This window comes from Bufo bufo, chromosome 1, assembly GCF_905171765.1.
Source record: "Bufo bufo chromosome 1, aBufBuf1.1, whole genome shotgun sequence".
Taxonomy (NCBI): domain Eukaryota; kingdom Metazoa; phylum Chordata; class Amphibia; order Anura; family Bufonidae; genus Bufo; species Bufo bufo.
This window is the reverse complement of record NC_053389.1, coordinates 83,021,499-83,045,008: the sequence shown is the minus strand read 5'-3', so window position 1 is coordinate 83,045,008 and position 23,510 is coordinate 83,021,499. Positions and strand designations below refer to the sequence as shown.

General features: G+C 44.8%; 1 protein-coding gene across 1 annotated transcript in view; it reads left to right on the top strand.

Annotated features, from left to right (window-relative positions):
• Positions 1-23,510, top strand: part of LOC120989821 (5-hydroxytryptamine receptor 3A-like) — a 50,793-nt gene that overhangs the window by 13,002 nt on the left and 14,281 nt on the right. Inside the window, exons 3-5 of the mRNA XM_040418206.1 lie at positions 12,539-12,708; positions 21,007-21,164; positions 23,163-23,373. Coding sequence (XP_040274140.1) covers positions 12,539-12,708; positions 21,007-21,164; positions 23,163-23,373 — 539 coding nt within the window. The remainder of the gene's footprint in view (positions 1-12,538; positions 12,709-21,006; positions 21,165-23,162; positions 23,374-23,510) is intronic.

The window sequence follows — 23,510 nt, the reverse complement described above, 5'->3', positions numbered from 1 at the left end:
TCTCCTGGCCGAGTAGGCCAACAGCATCTGGCATCGCACGGCTGAGGATTTCCCCCATCCTCAGCCGTGACACTAGCACCCGCAATCTGATTAAACAGGTCAGGAATGAGAGGAAGAGGGTATGGGTCTCGGATGGTTATCCGGTTTAGTTCGCGGAAATCTAGGCAAGGACGCAGGCCCCCATCTTTCTTTTTAACGAAAAAAAAACCTGCAGCCACGGGTGAAGAAGAGGGTCTGATGTGTCCCTTAGCCAAGCTCTCGGAGATAATTTTTCATGGCTTGTCTCTCCGGACCCGAAAGATTATATAACCTGGTCTTGGGTAATTTTGCACCGGGAATCAGGTTAACCGGGCAATCATAAGGACGGTGAGGTGGTAACTTCTGACAACCCTTTTCAGAAAAAACATCCTCAAAGTCCGAAATAAATGTAGGCAGGGTAGCTATGGAGGCGACTAAGCAATTGCTATTTAAGCAATTTTCTCTGCAATGCTCACTCCACTCCAATATCTCCCTGGCCTGCCAATCCACCACTGGATTGTGCGCTACCAACCAGGGAAGACCCAACACCACCGGAGTGGGAAGCCCCTCCAGAACATAACATGAAAGCAACTCGTTATGGTGGTCCCCTACCCGAAGGTGTAAGTTATGGACAATGTGAGTGAGGTTTCTCTGAGACAGAGGAGCAGAATCAATAGCGAATATGGGAATAGGTCTCTGTAGCGTACAGAGAGACAAACCCATAGTGTTGGCAAAATGGGCATCTATCAAATTTACTCCTGCTCCACTGTCTAGAAAAAAAAAAATAGTCTCCATCTTAACGCCAAAAACAACAACCGCTGGCAACACAAATTGCGATGTTCGTATGGAGGAAACGTATACCCCCCGGCTGACATCCTCCACACAGCCTGGGGTTAGTAGTTTTCCGACGGTCTTTTGTTTTTGAGGAAGGAAGGACAGACATTAATAAAATGACCCCTCTCCCCACAGAAAAAAACAAACCCCACGCCTACGGCGAGCCTCAGGAGGACGGACCTGACGAGTAGTTCCTCCTAGCTGCATAGGCTCGTCTAAGTCCGTACAGACTAACTGCTGCTTGGGAAGGGTTACCAATTGCTCCGGTTTTTTCAATCTGTCCCTAAGACGTCTATCTATTCTGATAGCAAGGGACATAACCGCATCAAGGGAAACCGCACCCTAGCAAGGGACCAACCGCATCCTTAATCCTTTCGGATAACCCAGAGCAGAACTGACTCCTGAGAGCCGGGTCGTTCCACTGGGTATCCGTAGCCCACCTACTGAACTCTGAGCAATACTCCTCTACTGGCCGCTCTCCCTGTAGGAGTCTCCGTAATTTTGATTCAGCCAGTGCGATTCGGTCAGGGTCGTCATATATGAGACCCAAGGCCCCAAAAAATTCATCCACTGACCGGAGAGCCTAGGAATCAGCGGGTAAAGAGAACGCCCAGGATTGCAGGTCCCCCTGCAGCAGGGAAATAACAACCCCCACCCGCTGTTCTTCATTACAAGAGGAGTAAGGGCGCAGCTTAAAATATAATTTACAGGCCTCACGGAACGTCACAAATTTGTCCCTTCCTCCAGAAAATCTGTCAGGAAGAACAACCTTGGGTTCCGCAACAACCTGGTTACCTGTAGCAACCGCTGGGCTTGCGGTCTGTTGTAATTGCTGCTGTTGCTGGAGGACCGACGCCTTCAATCCTGCCACCTCCAAAGACAGGCCTTGAAGTTGCTTTGACAAAGCAGCAATTGGATCCATACTGGATTCTAAGTAGGTAGAAAGAAAATAATTTTTTTTTTTTACCTACACAAAATAAGGGCCAGATATAATGTAATGACCGGCGTCACGCAAAGGGAGGGAAATGGGAAGGCCCTGTCCAAGGGAGAGGGAAAGGTGGTGACCCCTGACTCACCTTGCGGCTGGCACCTGACTGCCCTGACGTCCCTAGACGGGTTCCTCACCCGTACGCCGATCACGTGCCTAAACCCTGGCTTTCCCTAAGATGAGCCCTGTGTAGTGAACGGGGCGGTGGGATCACTAGTCTGCACCACCGACACTAAAGGAAAACACCAAGGAGAGGACAGACAATACAGACAAAACATATAATCCCAGGTGGGCGACAACAGCAGACCACCAAGGCCCACAGGGATCCGGAGGGTAACACTCTGGAACAACAACCAGGGAACACAGTTACACAGCTCCAGTGGGTCAGTATAGAAGTCCAGGCAGGAAGCTCTATATCTGGCAACCAGAGAAGTGTGAGAGGGGAATATAAGGAGGTTGGGAGTTCTGGACAAGAAACAGCTGAGGAGAAGGAGCTACGGATCCCTGAGTGAGCCAAAAAGGGTTGCAAGGCAAACCCAGAAAGCTACCATAAAGAAACAGCACTATGTTTCTACATAGAGCGCGCAGCCACCCGCTGCGACTTCCTGACCCCGGGTATAACGGAGTCAGGCGTGGCTCTTGACACCCTCGTGACAGAGAGGAGAGGAAGATAAAATTAGCCTGTACGCGGACGATATTCTTGTTTTCCTGGGGCGTCCCACCCGTAATGAATATCTTGGAAGAATATGGTTCTCTATCAGGCTATAAAGTTAACTGGGATAAGTCTGAACTCCTCCCCCTTGTCCGAACACCTCCCGATGGAGTATTAGGTATCAGACCACTCGGCCTTACCAACTCTATTCGATATCTGGGTATCAGAATTAGTGCAGATTTGACTAGATATAATTTCCTAAATATAATTTCTATTAACAAAAAGGTGAAGGAGAAGATCAGAACTTGGCAGAAGTTGCCCCTGTCACAGGCAGAAAGGATTGCACTGGTTAGGATGGTGGTCCTCCCTATTGCCCTATACCCCTTGACAGCATGCCCGATATGGATTGATGATTCATTTTTCGGGCTGCTGGATAGATTGCTGAATGAGTTAATCTGGGGGAGGGGAAGGGTTAGGATCAAGCAAAAATATCTCTGCCTTTCTGAGAGAGACGGTGGTCTTTCCCTTCCATTCCTTCAGGGATACTATATTGCAGCTCAGATAATGTGGTGGGTTGGGCGGGGGGACCATCAGTCTGCGACGCTGTTGAATATCCTGTCAAGGGACTTTCAGGGGCCTTACAGAGATATTTTTTCTATTTTGGAGACTGGGCATCCAGGGAAAGGGAAAGAACTGTGTTTAATCAGCGATACGTTAGACAGGGTTTGGAATAAGACTAAAAAGATATTGGGTGTAAGTAGTCCCACTTATTTCACTCCACTTTGGCACAATTGTAATTTAGCAGAATTTATGTTAATTAAAGATTATAATTATTGAAATTTACGCGGCATCAACCGCTTAACTCATATAATATCACATGGTAGTATTATCCCTTTTGATAATTTAATTAAGGGTACAAATGTCACCTTCTTAGATAGATATAGATATGCACAAATTAGCCACGCATTCACGAGCACTCAGGATAAAAGTCTTTTGATCACTAGGGCAAACTCCTTTTTGGACTATTGTTTTAAATTTAGGGATACACAACTCACTCACTCTCAAATATATTACAGATTTCGGGACTGTTTAGGAGAAATAACAACATTTAAAAGCGAGGGAGGCTGGGAAGTTAAATTAGGCGAAGGGAGCTCTGTTGTTTCGGATATTGTATATCAAAATATAAAAAAGTATAGATTTCCCAAAAATATAGATTGATCCAGTTTAGGATTGTACACCACCTGTACTATTCCCCCGCCTTCCTCGCCAAAATATATAAGGAAAAAAAGGATACGTGTTGGAAGTGCTCGGCTGAAAATGCTGGTCTAAGTTACTTGCTATGGAATTGTCCAGAAATAAGTGGATTTTGGACGAGTATTTATGAAGATCTATATAGAAGATACAAGATTAAATTGAATCGCTGTTTTATGCAGGCAATATTAGGTCTCTTCTCCCCTATTGATTTAACGCCCTATCAGATTAGAGTCTCTTTGGAGAGCTTTATGGCCGCAAAGGCCTTGATTCTTAAATACTGGGGCACACAAAATAGCCCTAGCTATTCTGAGTGGAGGGCTCGGATAGATACCATTGACGCTTATAGACGATTAGCAAGAAAATCAGAGTAATGTTGGAAAGGGTAGGTTCTTCATTTTTTCCGCCCCAAAAGTTTCAGCTATCTATGGCACTAGGGAACTATTCCAGGTGGCAACAAGGGTACAGTCGGACCCCGCAGCAGTGAATCAAGGGGGGGGGGGGGTAAAAAGGGGTCAATTATATAAATTGGTGTAAGATTACTTGTTATTCTTAAATTATATGTAATGGAATTTTGTATCTTTGGCTCAGAAAACAATAAAGAATCTTTTAAAAAAAAAAAACAACTGAGCTGATGACCAAATTTAGGACCTCAATTACTTAAGTCAAATACATATTTATGGCATGTAAAAAAAAAAAAAAAAAAAGCATATACAGGCTAAGTGAATAAATATATTTACTAAGTGTGATTAAATATAACATAACACAACACAGACAAATCGAATACAGAATAATAAAAAATAAATAGGCATTACTAGCCAAAATATGCAATATGGGGTAGGGCTCCAGTCAGCCATGCTATAACACATGGCTGTCTACCACGTTATCACACAAGACCAACACCCCAGGGTGTATAAGAGATAGGACAAATCAAATTCCAAGTGGAGTGCCAACTAATATTTGTGTGTAACCAGAGTTATACACCTCGTCCCCGCCCTTGATGTCACGCATGTCCTGAGATATGGCTTTGAGATCACTACTCAGGAATATGGTCTTATCAACAGAATGGGGGATGAGTATGCTTAACCCACTACATTACAGGGAATATCTTACACAGAATACTAAAAGTAATATATAAGAGACAGAATTGAAGGGGATAGAACCAATCAGTACTTATAAATGCTCTTACAATACATGACTGCATCACGACTGTGCTGTGGCAGTATCCTACATATTTTCATGCTATTGTCACAACCAGACAGCTGAGAAGCTCTCACAGGAGCCTTCTAGATCCTCCTCCTTGAGTTTCTTTGTTTTGGTTTCAGTTCCTCATCTCGTTAGTCTATCTCAGCTGTCATGCAGTTGGACTGATTGCTTCCCTTTAAGTTCCTCCCCATAATGCAGTAGTGTGCGGCTTATACAACTTCCTGGAGTGTGTGTGCATGCTGTTCCTATTTCCCAGTCCTCTGCAAGATAAGTGCTGTTCCTTTATTTGTGATTTTCTGTCTGCTGGATTTCAGGAGACACTGACTCCCTCCGTGTCTAGTGTAGGGAGCCGGTGGTCATGTCCCCTCACTATTGTAGGGTCTTCAGGTATTAGATAGCCGAGGTACGTGGATATGCGCCCATCCACCTTTGGGGTGTTCGCATAGGCTGAGCAGTCAGGGAGAGTGGCAGGTCTCATGCAGGGGTCTCCCTTTTGTTCCTTAGTTGTGGATCCAGTGAGTCATTGAATATATTGCATTGTCTTGTTTCCTGTACACCATCCGTGACATTATAAGCCGCCAAAACCGTCTCAAGCATGGATCTGGTTTCACTTTTGGCTGAACGCTTCCAGGGTCATTCATTGGAGGTAGCTGATCTCCGTAAGACTTTTTCTCAGTTTCAAGTGACCGGTTCAGCTTGCGTTCATGGAGTTTGTTCTGAGCCTAAGATCTCGCTCCCGGATACGTTCTCCGGGGGTAGTGAGTATTTTGTGCGTTTTAGAGAGGCTTGCAAACTCCATTTTCGCCTTCTTCCCCATTCCTCTGGTGATGAGGAACGAAGGGTGGGGATCATTATATCGCTGCTCAGGGGTAACGCTCAGTCCTGGGCCTTTTCGCTGCCGGAGGGGGCACGGCCCCTCCGTTCAGTGGATGAATTCTTTTTAGCCCTGGGTCAGATATATGATGATCCGGATCGTATTGCTCTGGCTGAGTCTAGACTACGTCTGTTATGCCAGGGCAAACAATCCGCAGAGATATACTGCTCAGAATTTCGGAGATGGGCAGCTGATACTGGTTGGAATGATGCTGCACTCCGAAGTCAATTTTGCCATGGTCTTTCAGAGGGATTGAAAGATGCATTTGCCTTTCATGAGAGACCTACCTCCTTGGATTCTGCTATGTCTCAGGCCGTTCGTATTGACAGGCGTCTTAGAGAGAGAGGAGAGATCTCTCCTTCCTGTCATACTCAGTCCCGGGACAGTGCAGCGGTCTCATTCTGTGCGCAGGGGTCGCTGTCAGCCCCTTCTGAGCAGGAGCCCATGCAGCTGGGGTTGATTGCCTCTGACAATAGAAGATTCAGCCCGCATGGGAGGGTTTGTTTTTGTTGTGGAGGTATAAATCATTTGGCAAATGTTTGTCTCTCTAGGAGATTCAGGCAGTTTTCTGGGAGTAATAAAGAAACAAAAAGGAAAAAATCTTTTAAAAATGTTCCGTCTGTTACTATTGGCAGGGTTGAGGCGGAAATTGAAGGTTTTCCGTTTGCTTGTAGTTCCTGTTTTGTCCTGCCTGCTAGGGTGGCGCTAGAGAGCAAGAGCATTTTTTGTGAGATTTTTGTGGATAGTGGAGCAGCTGTCAATCTCATTGATAATCAATTTGCAATAACTCATGGTTTCCAGGTATGCACTTTGGGAAAGGATATTCCTGTTTTTGCTATTGATTCCGCTCCACTTTCTCAGAAATCATTAAAGGGCATAGTTCACAATATCCGTTTAATTGGGAGTGATGCTCATGTTGAGGATGTGTCATGTTTCGTCCTTAGCGGTTTGCCTACTCCTCTAGTGTTGGGGCTACCCTGGCTCACTAAACATAACCCCACCATTGATTGGCAAGCGAGGCAAATAAATGGTTGGAGTGACTTTTGCAGAGAGAATTGCCTCATGACATCTGTTTCTGAGGTTTCTACTAAGACTGTACCACCTTTCCTCTCTGAATTTTCGGATGTCTTCTCTGAGAGTGGAGTTCAGGATTTGCCTCCGCACAGGGAGTACAATTGCCCTATTAATCTCATCCCAGGCGCCAAGCTGCCTAAATCTCATTTATACAATCTTTCCCAACCTGAGAGGGTCGCTATGCGTGCTTATATCTCTGAGAGTCTGAGAAAAGGACACATACGACCCTCGAAGTCACCTGTTTGTTGCCGCTGGTTTTTTCTTTGTTAAGAAAAAAGATGGTTCTTTAAGACCTTGTCTGGATTTCAGGGAGCTGAACAGTATCACTATTCGTGACCCTTATCCGCTTCCTCTGATCCCGGACCTGTTTAACCAGGTTGTTGGGGCTAAAGTCTTTTCCAAATTAGACCTAAGAGGGGCATACAACCTGGTCAGGGTCAGAGAAGGAGACGAATGGAAGACGGCTTTCAATACCCCTGAGGGCCATTTTGAGAATTTGGTTATGCCTTTTGGTTTGATGAATGCCCCAGCCGTTTTTCAGCATTTCGTGAACAGCATTTTTTATCATTTAATGGGAAAATTTGTATTAGTGTATTTGGATGACATTTTGATTTTTTCTCCTGATTTCAAGACTCATAAGGAACACTTACGTCAGGTCTTGCTCATCTTGCGGGAGAATAAATAATACGCGAAACTGGAAAAATGTGTGTTTGCGGTTCCAGAAATTCAATTTCTGGGGTTTCTTCTCTCCGCTTCTGGTTTTCGCATGGACCCCGAGAAGGTCCACGCTGTGCTTGAGTGGGAGCTTCCTGAGAATCAGAAGGCGCTGATGCGTTTTTTGGGCTTTGCCAATTATTACAGGAAATTTATTTTGAATTATTCCTCTGTTGTTAAACCACTCACTGATATGACCAGAAAGGGGGTAGATTTTTCTTCCTGGTCGGTAGAGGCGCGTAAGGCCTTTTCTAATATCAAGGAGAGCTTTGCTTCCGCTCCCATCCTGGTACAACCTGATATTTCGTTACCCTTCATAGTTGAGGTTGATGCTTCTGAGGTAGGGGTGGGTGCGGTCTTGTCTCAGGGTTCCTCTCCTGCCAAATGGCAACCGTGTGCCTTTTTCTCGAAGAAACTCTCCTCCGCAGAGAGAAATTATGATGTGGGAGATAGGGAATTGTTGGCCATCAAGTTGGCTTTTGAGGAATGGCGCCATTGGCTAGAGGGAGCCAGACACCCTATTACCGTGTTTACTGACCATAAAAATCTGGCCTACTTGGAGTCAGCCAAGCGTCTGAACCCGAGACAGGCCAGATGGTCTTTGTTCTTTTCAAGGTTTAATTTTGTTGTCACGTTCCGCCCTGGGGTTAAGAATGTGAAGGCAGATGCCCTGTCACGTTGTTTTCCGGGAGGTGGGAATTTTGAAGACCCGGGTCCCATTTTGGCTGAAGGTGTGGTGGTCTCTGCTCTTTTTCCTGAATTGGAGGCAGAGGTGCAGGCAGCCCAGTCAGAGGCTCCTGATCTTTGTCCTCCTGGGAGGTTGTTTGTGCCTCTCGCTTTGAGACACAAGATTTTTAACCGCTTTACGTCCGCCCATAGGATATAAACGTCCTATGGGTGGACGTCTATTTCTGAAAGCACGTTTTAGAACGTCCTTTCAGAAATAGCAGCTGCACGCTAATCGTGCAGCTGCTGATCGGGTTGCCCGCTGTCAGTGACAGCAGGGCAACCCTAAGACAAGGCAGGGACAGTGCCCAGGTGTCCCTGCCTTCTAGATCGCTGCAGACACAGCGCTCACCGAGCGCTGTGTCTGCAGAGAAGGAAGCGCTGTGCGCTTCCTGTTCCGGCCCGGCGGTCATGTGACCGCCGTGACCGGAGTGTGCAGGAGCTGTGTGAGGTCTCTCAGAGACCTCGATCAGCCCTGCTCTGAGGCTGTACAGCGCAGGATTGCTGCTGTACAGCCTCTATAGGGGTGTATTTGTCCTGTAACTGGGGCTACTATGTCAGCCCCAGTTACAGGAGAAATCAAGTGAAAAAAAAAAAAAAACTGAAGTAAATGTCCCCCAGAGGTCTTGTATGACCTTATGGGGGACGAAAAGTGTAAAATAAAAAAAAAAAAAATAAAAGGTTGAAAATAAAAAAATTAAAAAAAGTTTCACATGTAAAAAAAAAAAAGTCCCCAAGTAAGGAATGAAAAAAAAAAATTAAAAATAGAAAAAAATAAATAAAGTATACATATTAGGTATTGCCGCGTCCGTAAAAACCAGCTCTATAAAAATATCACATGACCTAACCCCTCGGATGAACACCGTAAAAAAAACAAAAAAAAAACTGTGTCAAAACAAGCAATTTTTGTCACCTTGCATCACAAAAGGTGCAACACCAAGTGATCAAAAACGCGTATGTCCCACAAAATAGTACCAATAAAACCGTCACCTCATCCCGCAAAAAATGAGCCCCTACATAAGAAAATCTCTCAAAAAATAAAAAAACTATAGCTCTCAGAACATGGACACATTAAAACATAATTTTTTTGTTTCAAAAATGCTATTATTGTGTAAAACTTTAATAAATGAGAAAAAGTATACATATTAGGTATCGCCACGTCCGTAACGATCTGCTCTATAAAAATGTCACTTGACTGAACCCCTCAGGTGAAGGCTGTAAAAATAAATAAATAGAAACTGTGCTAAAACAACCAATTTTTTGGTCACCTTGCCCCATAAAGTGTTATAATGAATGATCAAAAAATCACATGTACCCAAAAATAGTACTAATAAAACTGGCACCTTATCCCCTAGTTTCCAAAATGGGGTCACTTCTTGGGAGTTTCTACTGTAAGGGTGCATCAGGGGGCTTCAAATGGGACATGGCATCTAAAAACCATGTGGAGGTTCCTTTTCTTCTGCGCCCTGCCGTGTGCCCATACAGCAGTTTATGACCACATGTGGGGTGTTTCTGTAAACCGCAGAATCTGGGTAATAAATATTGAGTTTTGTTTGGCTGTTAACCATCGATGTGTTAAAGAAAAAAATTGATTAAAATGGAAAATCTGCCAAAAAAGTGAAATTTAAAAATTTGATCTCCATTTTCCTTTAATTCTTGTGGAACGCCTAAAGGGTTAACAAAGTTTGTAAAATTGGTTTTGAATACCTTGAGGGGTGTAGTTTCTACAATGGGGTCATTTATGGGGGTATCCACTATGTAGGCCCCACAAAGTGACTTCAGACCTGAACTGGTCCTTATAAAGTGTGTTTTGGCAATTTTCTTATAAATTTGAAGAATTGCTTCTAAACTTCTAAGCCTTCTAACATCCTAAAAAAATAAAATGACATTTCCAAAATGATGCCAACATAAAGTAGACATATGGGGAATGTTAAATAATAAATATTTTATGAGGTATCACTTTCTGTTTTAAAAGCAGAGAAATTGAAATTTAGAAAATTGCGAATTTTTCAAATTTTTGGGTAAATTTGGGATTTTTTCATAAATAAAGGTGAAATATTTTGACTCAAATTTATGATTATCATGAAGTACAATGTGTCACGAGAAAACAATCTCTGAATGACTTGGATAAATAAAGGCGTTCCAAAGTTATTACCACATAAAGTGAGATATGTCAGTTTTGCAAAATTTGGCCTGGTCAGGAAGGGGGCAAATGGCCCAGATGGCAAGTGGTTAAGGAACACCACGATACGGTCCTTGCTGGGCACCCGGGGGCAAGAGCCACACTGGATCTCATCGCTCGGAGATTCTGGTGGCCTGCGCTTCGTAAGTCGGTTGAGGGTTTTGTGGCACCTTGCGAGACTTGCGCTCGTGCCAAAGTCCCTCATTCACAGCCATCAGGTCCTCTCCTTCCTTTACCCATTCCTTCCCGTCCTTGGACACATCTGTCCATGGACTTCATAATTGACTTGCCTCGTTCCTCGGGGAAGACTGTGATTCTGGTGGTGGTGGACCGTTTTAGCAAAATGGTGCATTTCATCCCTTTTCCTGGTTTGCCCAATGCTAAGACGCTGGCGCAGGCATTTATTGACCACATTGTCAAATTGCATGGTATTCCTTCAGACATAGTCTCTGATAGGGGCACGCAGTTTGTTTCCAGATTCTGGAAGGCTTTCTGTTCTCGCTTGGGGGTTCGGTTGTCATTCTCTTCTGCTTTCCACCCGCAGTCGAATGGCCAGACGGAGCGCGTCAATCAGAATCTGGAGACATATCTGCGCTGTTTTGTGGCGGAGAATCAGGAGGATTGGTGTTCTTTTTTGTCCCTTGCTGAGTTTGCTTTAAATAACCGTCGTCAGGAGTCCTCTGATAAGTCACCATTTTTTGGTGCATATGGGTTCCATCCGCAGTTTGGGACTTTCTCGGGAGAGGGCTCTTCTGGTTTACCTGATGAGGACAGATTCTCCTCGTCTTTGTCATCTATTTGGCAAAAGATTCAGGATAATTTAAAGAGCATGAGTGAGAGATATAAGCGTGTGGCAGATAAGAGACGTGTGCCTGGTCCGGACCTGAATGTTGGTGATCTGGTGTGGTTGTCTACCAAGAATATCAAATTGAAGGTTCCCTCCTGAAAGTTGGGTCCTAGGTTTATTGGGCCTTACAAGATCCTGTCTGTCATCAATCCTGTTGCCTACCGTCTTGATCTTCCTCAGACTTGGAAGATCCATAATGTTTTTCATAAGTCCTTATTGAAACCTTATGTTCAACCTATTGTACCCTCGCCTTTGCCTCCTCCTCCGATTATGGTTGATGGAAATCTTGAATTTCAGGTCTCTAGGATTGTGGATTCTCGTCTTGTCCGCGGTTCCCTCCAGTACCTCGTTCATTGGGAGGGTTATGGTCCTGAGGAGAGGATGTGGGTCCCAGTGACGGACATTAAGGCCTCTCGTCTCATCAGGGCTTTCCATAGGTCCCATCCTGAGAAGGTGGGCTCTGAGTGTCCGGAGTCCACTCGTAGAGGGAGGGGTACTGTCACAACCAGACAGCTGAGAAGCTCTGACAGGAGCCTTCCAGATCCTCCTCCTTGAGTTTCTTTGTTTTGGTTTCAGTTCATCATCTCGTTAGTCTATCTCAGCTGTCATGCAGTTGGACTGATTGCTTCCCTTTAAGTTCCTCCCCATAATGCAGTAGTGTGCGGCTTATACAACTTCCTGGAGTGTGTGTGCATGCTGTTCCTATTTCCCAGTCCTCTGCAAGATAAGTGCTGTTCCTTTATTTGTGATTTTCTGTCTGCTGGATTTCAGGAGACCCTGACTCCCTCCGTGTCTAGTGTAGGGAGCCGGTGGTCGTGTCCCCTCACTATGGTAGGGTCTTCAGGTATTAGATAGCCGAGGTACGTGGATATGCGCCCATCCACCTTTGGGGTGTTCGCATAGGCTGAGCAGTCAGGGAGAGTGGCAGGTCTCATGCAGGGGTCTCCATTTTGTTCCTTAGTTGTGGTTCCAGTGAGTCATTGATTATATTGCATTGTCTTGTTTCCTGTACACCATCCGTGACAGCTATGTAGACTATGCTTGTTACACAATAATCAGCCCAATCCATGGGAAAATGTAAATTGCAGTCCAGTACAGCCACATGTTCAGTATGATTTTTTGGTAAATTTATAATGAAAGTCATACTAATAATGACTCATCTTTTCCCACAGCGTGGAGTCAGGAATAACCCCACCACAGAATTTTCTCTACATTACACACACAGGACTAGTAAACTACCAAAGATCATTGAAAATGACATCAATGTGTAGGTTCTACGTTTACTACTTCCCTTTTGATCAGCACAACTGTACAGTGACCTTTCAAAGCCACCTTCATACAGGTAAGTAATATTACATTCCTTCAGGACCACTATCAGGGCTAACACAGCTGTAAGTGTGAACAATAACAAAGAAGAAAATAGTCAGCGGCACTCACCAATGTGTAGCTTTGACTCGATGCTTTATTTCACAGAGGCATGGGGCAGACAGATAATCAAACACGCACCAAACAGCGACGGACGTTTCGCGCTACATGCACTTCGTCGGGCTGTGCGTCAGCGCGTACATTTGCGCTGCCCTTTTAAACATCAGCGCTGCACGTTGCTATAGCAATAGACAACAAAATGCGCCTGCATAAAGGGTCATTAGAAACATAACATATAAAGGCATATACAGAATTCAGATAAAATTCAAACAAAAGCGGCAATATCACATAGCATATATATTTGGACATAGAGGAATGCACTCAAATCGTTTCTGTCATTCAAACCAAGCTCTCCCAATGCTTGGGTTCGTAGAATCCACCTCTATCCCCCCCCCTGCAGAGGGGCGGACACGATCTCCAAGCCTGTGAAGGAGATACAATCCAAATTGCTTGCATGAACATTCCTTATGTGATCTATGAATCTCGGACAACCCTTCCCTGTCCTCACAGAGTTAAGATGCTCTCTTACTCGTTCGAACAAACACCTAATTGTTTTTCCCACATAGAACCTGCCGCAGCTGCAGAGCAGTAGCTAAACCACATATGTGCTCCTGCAGTTGATAAAACTTCTGATTCTATGTTGGATACCCGCAAACTCAATAAACTTTTTGGGGGAATTATACTTGCATAGTGAACAACTGCCACATTTAAAATTACCTTTTGGTATGTTATCAATTAGCCAATTGTTACTTTTAATAGGAATAAACCTGCTCCTCACAAGTTTATCTTTGATTGTGTGGCTTCTTCTGAAGGATATAAGTGGCTTATGTTCGGTGAGTTCACCTAGAGTCGCGTCCCTCCTTAAAATATCCCAATTTTTAAATATCACTGAACGGATACGTTCCGCCATAGGGCTATATTTAAAGGAGAACGCGAATCTGGTGCCTTCAATTTTTTCCTGCACCTGTTTGCTCCCTCCATTACTTTTAGTGAGTAAATCGCTCTGAGAGAACACCTCTTCTACTCTCTTCATATCCTTATTTAACAATTCTTCTGGGTACCCTCTTTCTGCCAGACGTTGCTTCAACTCCAATGCTTGTTTGTGGTAACCATCATCCCTGCTGTTTATTCTCCTGAGTCTAATGAATTGGCCGTACGGCACGACTTTTTTAACACTACGTGGATGAAAGCTGTCGTGGTGGAGCAAGGAATTGTTCGCCGTGGGCTTACGGAAGCCCTCTGTGACCAATCCATCGTCCCCAACCACGACAGCCACATCCAAGAATTCCAATTGTGTACCTCCTAAATTCAGGGCAAATGTCATTCCCATATCATTCGCATTCAGGTATTCCACAAATCTGTTGCATTCAACCTCTGTGCCTTCCCATACTATGAATATATCATCCACAAAACGTAAGAATGTTTTCAAATAGGATAGAAAAGGGTTAAAGTATGGAATAGATTTTAGGAACCGGGAGATGGAAAAAGATGCTTGGTTGGTCCTCTTACTTCCAATTTGGAGCACTGCGCGTGCGCCGTGCAATGTACTGTGCTACCCTATATGAGTGGTGTGTTAAGCAGTACTATTCTTATCAGTTTAATCCCTGTTACGTCCCCTATCAGGGGACGTGTATCGAATAGAGTTTAGACAACCGCAAAGAGTTGTCAATAGTTGAGACACTCATGACATCAATTTTATTCCTCTATGCGTCAATCTTGGTGTAGTGATGACTGTGCTCGTGCGCACGTTTGGGAGATTGCAGGCGATGGCGGTTTTTAAAAGCCTATGGTCGTGCTGAGGTAGTTCAGTGACAGTTAAGTGACCCAGAAAACAATGATTCTGCAGTGTGGACCCATTGTTGGCCTAGTAGGCTTTAATTATTACCTTAGATAATCGCAAAGAAAATAAATGTTTTTTCTATGCAAAATTATCCAGCCGATCGCTTTTGGTCTGTTCACAATGAAGCAACGACCTTATCATCTGGGGTGTGCCAACATTGCCATTGCCAACACACTCATAGAGGTGATCGCTTCATTGTGATACGCAAGCCCTTTCACCACAACAAGGTAACGATCACGAAGGGGAATTGACACATGTATGTGCCTTTTTTTTTGTTTTGTTTTTGCAGCCACAGTGCAGCACCAGAGGCCAGAAAAATTAGGCATGTACACATGCCTGAAAAATTAGGTATTGTTGCAGCCGCGGCCGGAAAAATTGATGTTTTCCAGGCAGAAAGTGCACTAAAACATTGCGGCTTGAACCCTAGTTGGTGGCGGAGAAGTCACGCAAGTCATCCGGCATGCAGAGATTATATACAGCAGCGTGTGGACCATTTGTAGCCCAAGGCATCTCATCAGGCCTTTTTTAGTCAAATGCATCCCCCACTGTCAGTCCCTTCGGGATCCATGCCTCATTCATCTTAATAAAGGTGTGGTAATATAGACTTTTTTGACCTAGGCAACTTCTCTTCTCAGTGAAAATACCTCCAGGTGTGCTGAAGGTCCTTTCTGACAGGATACTTGAAGCGGGGCAGGCCAGAAGTTCTATCGCAAATTGGGATAGGTCAGGCCACAGGTCAAGCCTGCACACCCAGTAGTCAAGGGGTTCATCGCTCCTCAGAGTGTCGATATCTGCAGCTAAGGCGAGGTAGTCTGCTACCTGTCGGTCGAGTCGTTCTCTGAGGGTGGACCCCGAAGGGCTGTGGCGATGCATAGGACTTAAAAAGCTCCGCATGTACTCCATCAACAACACATCTGTAAAGCGTCCTGTCCTTGCCGGCGTGGTCGTGGTAGGAGGAGGATTACTTTCACCTCTTCCCCAGTTAGATTCCCGTTGTGCTGTGACATCACCCTTATACGCTGTGTAAAGCATGCTTTTTAACTTGTTTTGGAACTGCTGCATCTTTTCCGACTTCCGGTAATTCGGTAACATTTCAGCCACTTTCTGATTATACCGGGGGTCTAGTAGCGTGGCCACCCAGTACAGGTTGTTCTCCTTCAGCCTTTTTATACGAGGGTCCCTCAACAGGCATGACAGCATGAAAGACCCCATTTGCACAAGGTTGGATGCCGAACTACTCATGTCCCGTTCCTCGTCCTCACTGATCTCATTGAAGGTCTGTTCTTCCCCCCAGCCACGTACAACACCACGGGTACCAGATAGGTGACAACAAGCACCCTGGGATGCCTGCTGTGGTTGGTCTTCCTCCTCCTCCTCAAAGCCACATTCCTCCTCTGACTCCTCTTCCTCAGACTCCACTTCCAGCGTTGCCGCAGGTCCAGCAAGCGATGCTGATAAGGCTGTTTCTGGTGGTGATGGTGACCACAACTCTTCCTCTTCACGCTCATCTATGGCCTGTTCCAGCACTCTTCGCAGGGCACGCTCCAGGAAGAAAACAAATGGGATGATGTCGCTGATGGTGCCTTCGGTGCGACTGACTAGGTTTGTCACCTCCTCAAAAGGACGCATGAGCCTACAAGCATTGCGCATGAGCGTCCAGTAACGTGGCAAAAAAATACCCAGCTCCGCAGAGGCTTTCCTAGCACCCCGGTCATACAAATACTCGTTGACGACTTTTTCTTGTTGGAGCAGGCGGTCGAACATTAGGAGTATTGAATTCCAACGTGTCGGGCTGTTGTTTCGCAGCTGAATATCGGAAAAGTGTGCCATGGCCGTGTAGGAACACCTGAAATGGCCACACACCTTCCTGGCCTGCTTGGGGACATCCTGTAAGCCTGGGTACTTATGCACAAAGCGTTGTACGATCAGATTCAACACATGTGCCATGCACGGCACATGTGTCAACTTGCCCAAATTCAATGCCGCCAACAAATTGCTTCCGTTGTCACACACCACTTTGCCGATCTCCAGTTGTGCGTTCAGGGCGGACAGGAGTGCTGGTCCGGTGTGACTCTCTGCTTTCAGGCCAGTTAACCCCAAGACGGCGTGACACTGTCGTATTCGGGATGTGGAATAGCCGCTGGGGAGCTGGGGGGGGTGCAGTTGATGTGGAGCAAGACGCAGCAGCAGAAGAGGACTCAGCCGAGGAGGTTAGCGAAGAGGATGGAGTAGGAGGAGTAGAGGAGGTGGCAGCAGGCCTGCCTGCAAGTGGTGGCGGTGTTACCAAATCCTCTGCAGAGCCACGCATTCCATGCTTGGCAGCCGTCAGCAGGTTTACCCAATGCTCAGTGTTCGTGATATACCTGCCCTGACCATGCTTTGCAGACCATGTATCAGTGGTCAGATGGACCCTTGCCCCAATACTGTGTGCCAGACATGCCATGACTTCCTTTTCCACAATAGAGTACAGGTTGGGGATTGCCTTTTGTGAAAAAAAAATTCGGCCGGGTACCTTCCAATAGCTACAAATTTTTTGAAGGGCTCAGACTCCACCAGCTTGTATGGTAAAAGTTGGCGGGCTAAGAGTTCCGACAAGCCAGCTGTCAGACGCTGGGCAAGGGGGTGACTCTGTGACATCTTCTTACGCTCAAACATTTCCTTGACAGACACCTGACTGTGGGCAGAGGAGCAGGAACTGCTGAAGGTGAGAGGCGGAGTGGCGGGTGGTTGAGAGGGGGCAAGGAGGACAGCAGTGGTTGACGTGGCTGAAGATGCTGGACCAGGAGGAGGATGGTTGCTTTGAGTTTGTGTGCTGCTTGTACTCATCATGTGTTGATCCCATAGGCGTTTGTGATGTGAGATCATGTGCCTTCGCAAAGCAGTTGTACCTAGGTGGGTGTTGGACTTCCCACGACTCCATTTCTTTTGGCACAGGTTGCAAATGGCATCGCTGTTATCAGAGGCAGACACACAAAAAAAATGCCACACTGCTGAGCTTTGCAATGACGGCATTCTGGTGGTGGTAACAGCATGGGTTGATTGGCGTGCTGTCTGGCTGACCCCGTGTGCCGATACATGTTGTCTGACTGTGCCACTAGCTCCTTGCGACGACCTCCCCTTGCTTCCAACTCGTCTCCTCCTCATCTCTGTCTCCCCATCTGAACTTTCCCCCTGTTCTTCTTCTCTTCGAGCGGGCACCCACGTGACATGCACGGACACATCGTCATCATCAACCGCTTCACTTGTATCTGACAACTCAGCAAAGGAAGCAGCAGCGGGTACAACATCATCATCATCACACCGTACTTCCATGTGTGTAATGCTGCCTGACTGAGACATATCCCTGTTATCTACATCCTCTGGTAATAATGGTTGCGCAGCACTCATTTCTTCCAACTGATGTGTAAATAACTCCTCTGACAGATCAAGTGAAGTGGCTGTGGTGCTAGTGTTGGTGGTGGCGGCAGGTAGGCGAGTGGTAACTTGAGAGATGCCTGAAGCTGAGCTGGAGGAGGATGGTGTGTCAAGGTTCAGAGCGGAAGCTGTAGAAGATTCGGTGTCCTGTGTTAGCCAGTCAACTATGTCCTCAGAACTTTTCGAGTTCAGGGTACGTGGCCTCTGAACACTGGGCATTATTCTAGGGCCAAAGGAAATCACAGCACCACGACCACGACGGCCCCTGTGGGGTGGCCGGCCTCTGCCTGTCATTTTTTTTTAGATTAGTGGTACTATGCGTGCAAGGTACTGTGCCACCCGATATGAGTGGTGGGCAGTGGGCACAGTACACTCTGTGGGCCTGACACACACTGGCAAGCAACTGCAATTATATTACAGAGATTTTTTTTTTTACTGTTTTAACTGCAAGCTACTGTGCCACCAGATATGAGTGGTGGGCACTGGCAGTGGGCACAGTACACTCTGTGGGCCTGACACACACTTGCAGGCAACTGCAATTATATTACAGAGAAAAAATTGTTTTACTGTTTTAACTGCAAGCTACTGTGACACCAGATATGAGTGGTGGGCACTGGCAGTAGTGGGCACAGTACACTCTCTGGGCCTGACACACACTGGCACGCAACTGCAATTATATTACAGAGAAAAAAAAAAAAAAAGCAGACTGTTGTACTAGCCCTAAAAATGGCTTTTTGGGGTGCTGTCAGGATGCTGTCCTTAGAGCAGATCAGATGAGTTTTTGAGGACTGGAGTGGACACAGAACACTGGCCTAGCTAACGATTTCCCTATTAAATCAGCAGCAGCAGCACTCTGCCTGCTCTCACTAACACTGCAGCTTCAGAATGAATCTAAGATGGATGCTGTCCTTGCTTTTTGATAGGAGGTGGGAGGGTCTGGGAGGGAGGGTCTGCTGCTGATTGGCTGGAATGTGTCTGCTGACTGTGAGGTACAGGGTCAAAGTTTGCTCAATGATGATGTATAGGGGGCGGACCGAAGATCGCATATGTTCGCCCGCCACGGCGAACGCGAACAAGCGATGTTCGCCGGGAACTGTTCGCCGGCTAATAGTTCGGGACATCTCTCGTAGTCACCACTGGACATGAATTTATCTCATGGTGAGATTGAGCCATTTATCGGGAACAAATGTAAATACAAATGCTCATTCCTGGTAACTAGCTCGTGTAAGTGTGCTGCCCAAAAAACAAGCAAAACACTAGTTTGTCAGGTGATCCATCATTTTTGAGGTACAAGAAAATCATTGTTTGTTTGGCAGCATATCATCCTGTGTTAACAGTGATGTGCTGCCAAAAACTGTGAAACTTTGTGGGAATGAATGCTCATAGTCGAGATTGTTCATACCCATAGAGAACAGATGACTGCTGCATTTAAATACAGGTAACAAATTGGTAGTGATCGGTTCATCCTCAATCACAGCCCGGTGTATTGGGCCATGTAAAAAGGCCCTAAATCTGTAGCAGTGTAATAAAAAGCAGGGTCATTCAGAGTACTGTATTAGTAAAAGGGAGCTCCAAAAACCAATAATTCTATATTATGAAAATAATCAACACAGAATTTTAGAACAATTAGGATTGAATAGAATTAAATTATAGGTAATTCTTTAACCAGCCAAGACAGATTAAAAACATTTAACCCCTTAAGCATGTGGCCTATTTTGGCCTTCAGAATTTATTTTGTGAAACTGGAATATCTCTTAATCCTTTTAGGACCAGGTAACTTTTTGGCAGTGACATTTAAATTTTTCCTTAACGGGGTTGTCTCATCATGAACAATGGGGGCATATCGCTATGATATGCCCCCATTGTCTTATAGGTGCGGGTACCACCGCTGGGACCAGCACCTACTGTATATCGAGAACGAAGCCCCGCAAGTGAAGGAGGGCGTACTGCGCAGCTGGCTCAGCTATTTCCGTCAGCCCTATAGAAACGAATGGGAGCGGGGGCCGCGCATGCGTGGTACGCTCCCATTCACTTCTCAGGGGAGCCGGCTTGGTGGTGGCTGGACCGGAGTCCTCCAGCCACCACCTTGCGGGGCTCCGTTCTCGATATAGGTGCGGGTCCTAGTGGTGGGACCGGCACCTGTAAGACAATGGGGGCATATCCTAATGATATGCCCCCATTGTCCATGATCGAGAACGGAGCCCCACAAGGTGGTGGCTGGAGGACTCCGGTCCAGCCACCACCTTGCGGGGCTCCGTTCTCGATATAGGTGCGGGTCCCAGCGGTGGGACCCGCACCTATAAGACAATGGGGGCATATCCTAGTGATATGCCCCCATTGTCCATGATGAGACAATCCCTTTAATGCTTTTCAAGAGCCATAACTTTAATATCTTTCCATCCACATAACCATATGAAGGTTAGTTTTTTGTGGGACCATTTAATGTTCCATATAATGTATAGTGAAACTATAGAAAAATTATTTGACCAGTGGAAAGAGTTTTTTAAAGGTCTTAATTATATTGTAAAAAATGTCATAACATTATTCTGCAGGTCATTATGATTGCAGCTAGACCAAATTTTTATAGTTTTTATATATTTTACTAAAACATATTTAAATATATTTAAAATATCTTTGCCTTGCCATTTTTTTAACACCCATCACTATTTTTCTCCTCATGGCGGTGTGAGACATGGTGAAATGGAGTTTTGGTTGGTACCATTTTTTGGTTACATTTTTGATCATTTTATCCCTTTATGTTAGACCAATAAATGGCAATTCTGGCATTGGGATTGTTTTTGGATGCAACGATAGTCACGATACCAATTGCGCTTTTTTATGTCACTTTTTCACTCTGTTGTAAGACATGACATGTCACACTGTTCTTTACTATGTCGTATTAAACACAACAGTCACAATATTAGGTATTGCAATTCAATAAGATACATATGTGTGTTTTAGTTGAACATATTAATGTGTCGTTATGGAGGACATTAGAGGAAATGAAGAAGGATCTGAAGAAGTTTTACAGTGAAGGAGAATGGATACTGCTCGGTATCGATGCCAGTTACGTAGAAGCAGATGATAAAGGGAAAACATTTGGTTTGCTAGTAGTCTACGTGAGTTCACTTTAATGGCTTCTTATTTAATCTATACTGTGCTAAATCCTTAGGGTATGTTCACAAGGAGTTTTCGTAATGGGAAATCCATTTAATTGGGAAGTTTAAATGTGGATTTGGCATGGAATCCGAACCAAGAATGAACATGTCACTTCTTTATTTTAATGCTACGACTTTTAAAACCGCCAGGGGGGTAAATTAACAAGTGTTTTTTCCATTGATATCAATGGAGATAATTTAAAAGTGTTTTCAGATGCGGAACCCACACCAAAACCACGTTGAAAAAACTCAGTGATAACATACCCTTAGACGCCCTAAATACTTTATATTTTTAGGCATTTTGTTTCCCCCCAAAAAAATATAAATGTTATAGTGGTTGACATAGAAACATCACAAAGCATAGTGATAGCTATGCGGCCTTAACCCAGCATCTAAATGCCCTTTTTAAGGTAGAAATGGCTTGTTGGCACCCTCCTGACATCCAAGGCACATCAGGGTTGCCAACCAGAATTTTCTTTTTTTCTGGACAACTTGTCCCAAATTTACGGACAGCCAATAATTTTTTGTGGACATGTAAAACCATAATGAATGATAAAAATTATAAGTAATGCAAGTGAATAGCTGAATATACTGATCATCACTCATTACCAGCATTTACTGTGAGCTGTAAAAATATAATTACCACTGTAATATTCTAATCAAGTACCACTAGCCTCAAAAACGTCAAAAAAACATTATTTCTTTTTTTTTTACTGACACAGGAAAAAAGTTGCCTATTTTTACGGACTGTCCAGAAATTTCTCTATGGTTGGTAACCATAGGGCACATGTGACACCCAGGTAAAGATTCACTTTGCTACTGTATAAATATATCTACACAGACTTGCCTAGGCAGATGGGCTTGTCAGTCACCCCACTACTCCCAGCACCTGGGGCATGTAAAAGGGTTATCTATCCAAAAAACACTCTGCAGTCATTGTAATTAATGAATATTGATATATTGATGTATTTGTTGATACTGTTGATACTGAATACTGTTGAATATTATGGTTCTTTACTTGGAGGTAGGGTGGAGTAGTCCTATAGAAGGGTAAATATTACAATACTGACATATACAAACTGACTGATAATTTTTTCATAGCCAAAGGGTAAAGAATAGGCAGAGACCACTGTCCAGGCCGGCCTCTGTTATGTACCTGGCGCTGGTGGGTCTCTTATAGATGAAGATGGAGAAGCTTTCTCTGGGAGATGTCCATTCTTGAGAGTCCTTATATCTGGCTGTGGCACTATACAGAAGCCAGCAGAGGAGACAGGAAGACAGAGGTGCTAGGTCTAACACCTTATTCGTGGGTCAGATTGGGACCTAACAGTAGGAGCCCGTGAGTGAGGAGTTCATTTCATTTTCATTCAGAGAGAGCAGCTGAGGAGATGACTGAGAGGTCGGCATCAGAGATGTTAATGCTAAAAAGGAAAGGCCCGTGGGAGCTGAGGAGAAGTGAGACAAGGGAATAAGACACATCCAGCAGTACATTATCTCTAGCAAGGTCACAGCAAGGTTGATGCAAGTAAAGCATATGAAAATGACCAAAGTTCTGTTCTTTATAGTGAAATCTAACTCTGGATAAAAGTTCCTAATACCACAAAGCTGCCCTATTTTAATAAAGAACCTAGGTTTATAGCTATTCTTGCATTCATTTACATTTGGCACATGTGACACCCAGGTAAGGATTTACTTTGCTACTGTATTCCTGTATCTACATGGACTTGCCTAGCCATACGGGCTTGTTGGTGCCCCCTCTCACCCCATTACTCCCAGCACCTGGGGCACATACAGTAGGTCACTAGCTGCATTTGGCATACTGAGTACAATAGTAACATAATGATTGGCAGGTCACTATCTTAAAGACATACATGCCCGGGAGCTTTCACAGACCAACAACGTAGGGTTTTGTATGTTTCATCATTTCCTATTTAGAAAATTAATTTGCTCTTTACATAGGTCATCTTCAGAAGAAATCCAACTTTTTATGTTGTGAATCTAATTATTCCCAGCGTGTTTCTCATAATTATGGATATTATTGGTTTCTACATCCCGCCAGAAAGTGGAGAGAGGATTTCTTTCAAGATCACCCTCCTTCTGGGTTACTCGGTCTTCCTCATCATAGTTTCAGAAAACTTACCTGCCTCATCCAGAGGAACTCCAATAATAGGTACGGACAACATCCAATGGTTATTTACCCCACAGTTTCGAGTGTGCCTCCTTGATCACATGTGGAAATTCTCAACTCAAAGAAATTGATAAAATGTCTGAAAACATTCATATATCAAATCTTCTGGATTATTTACA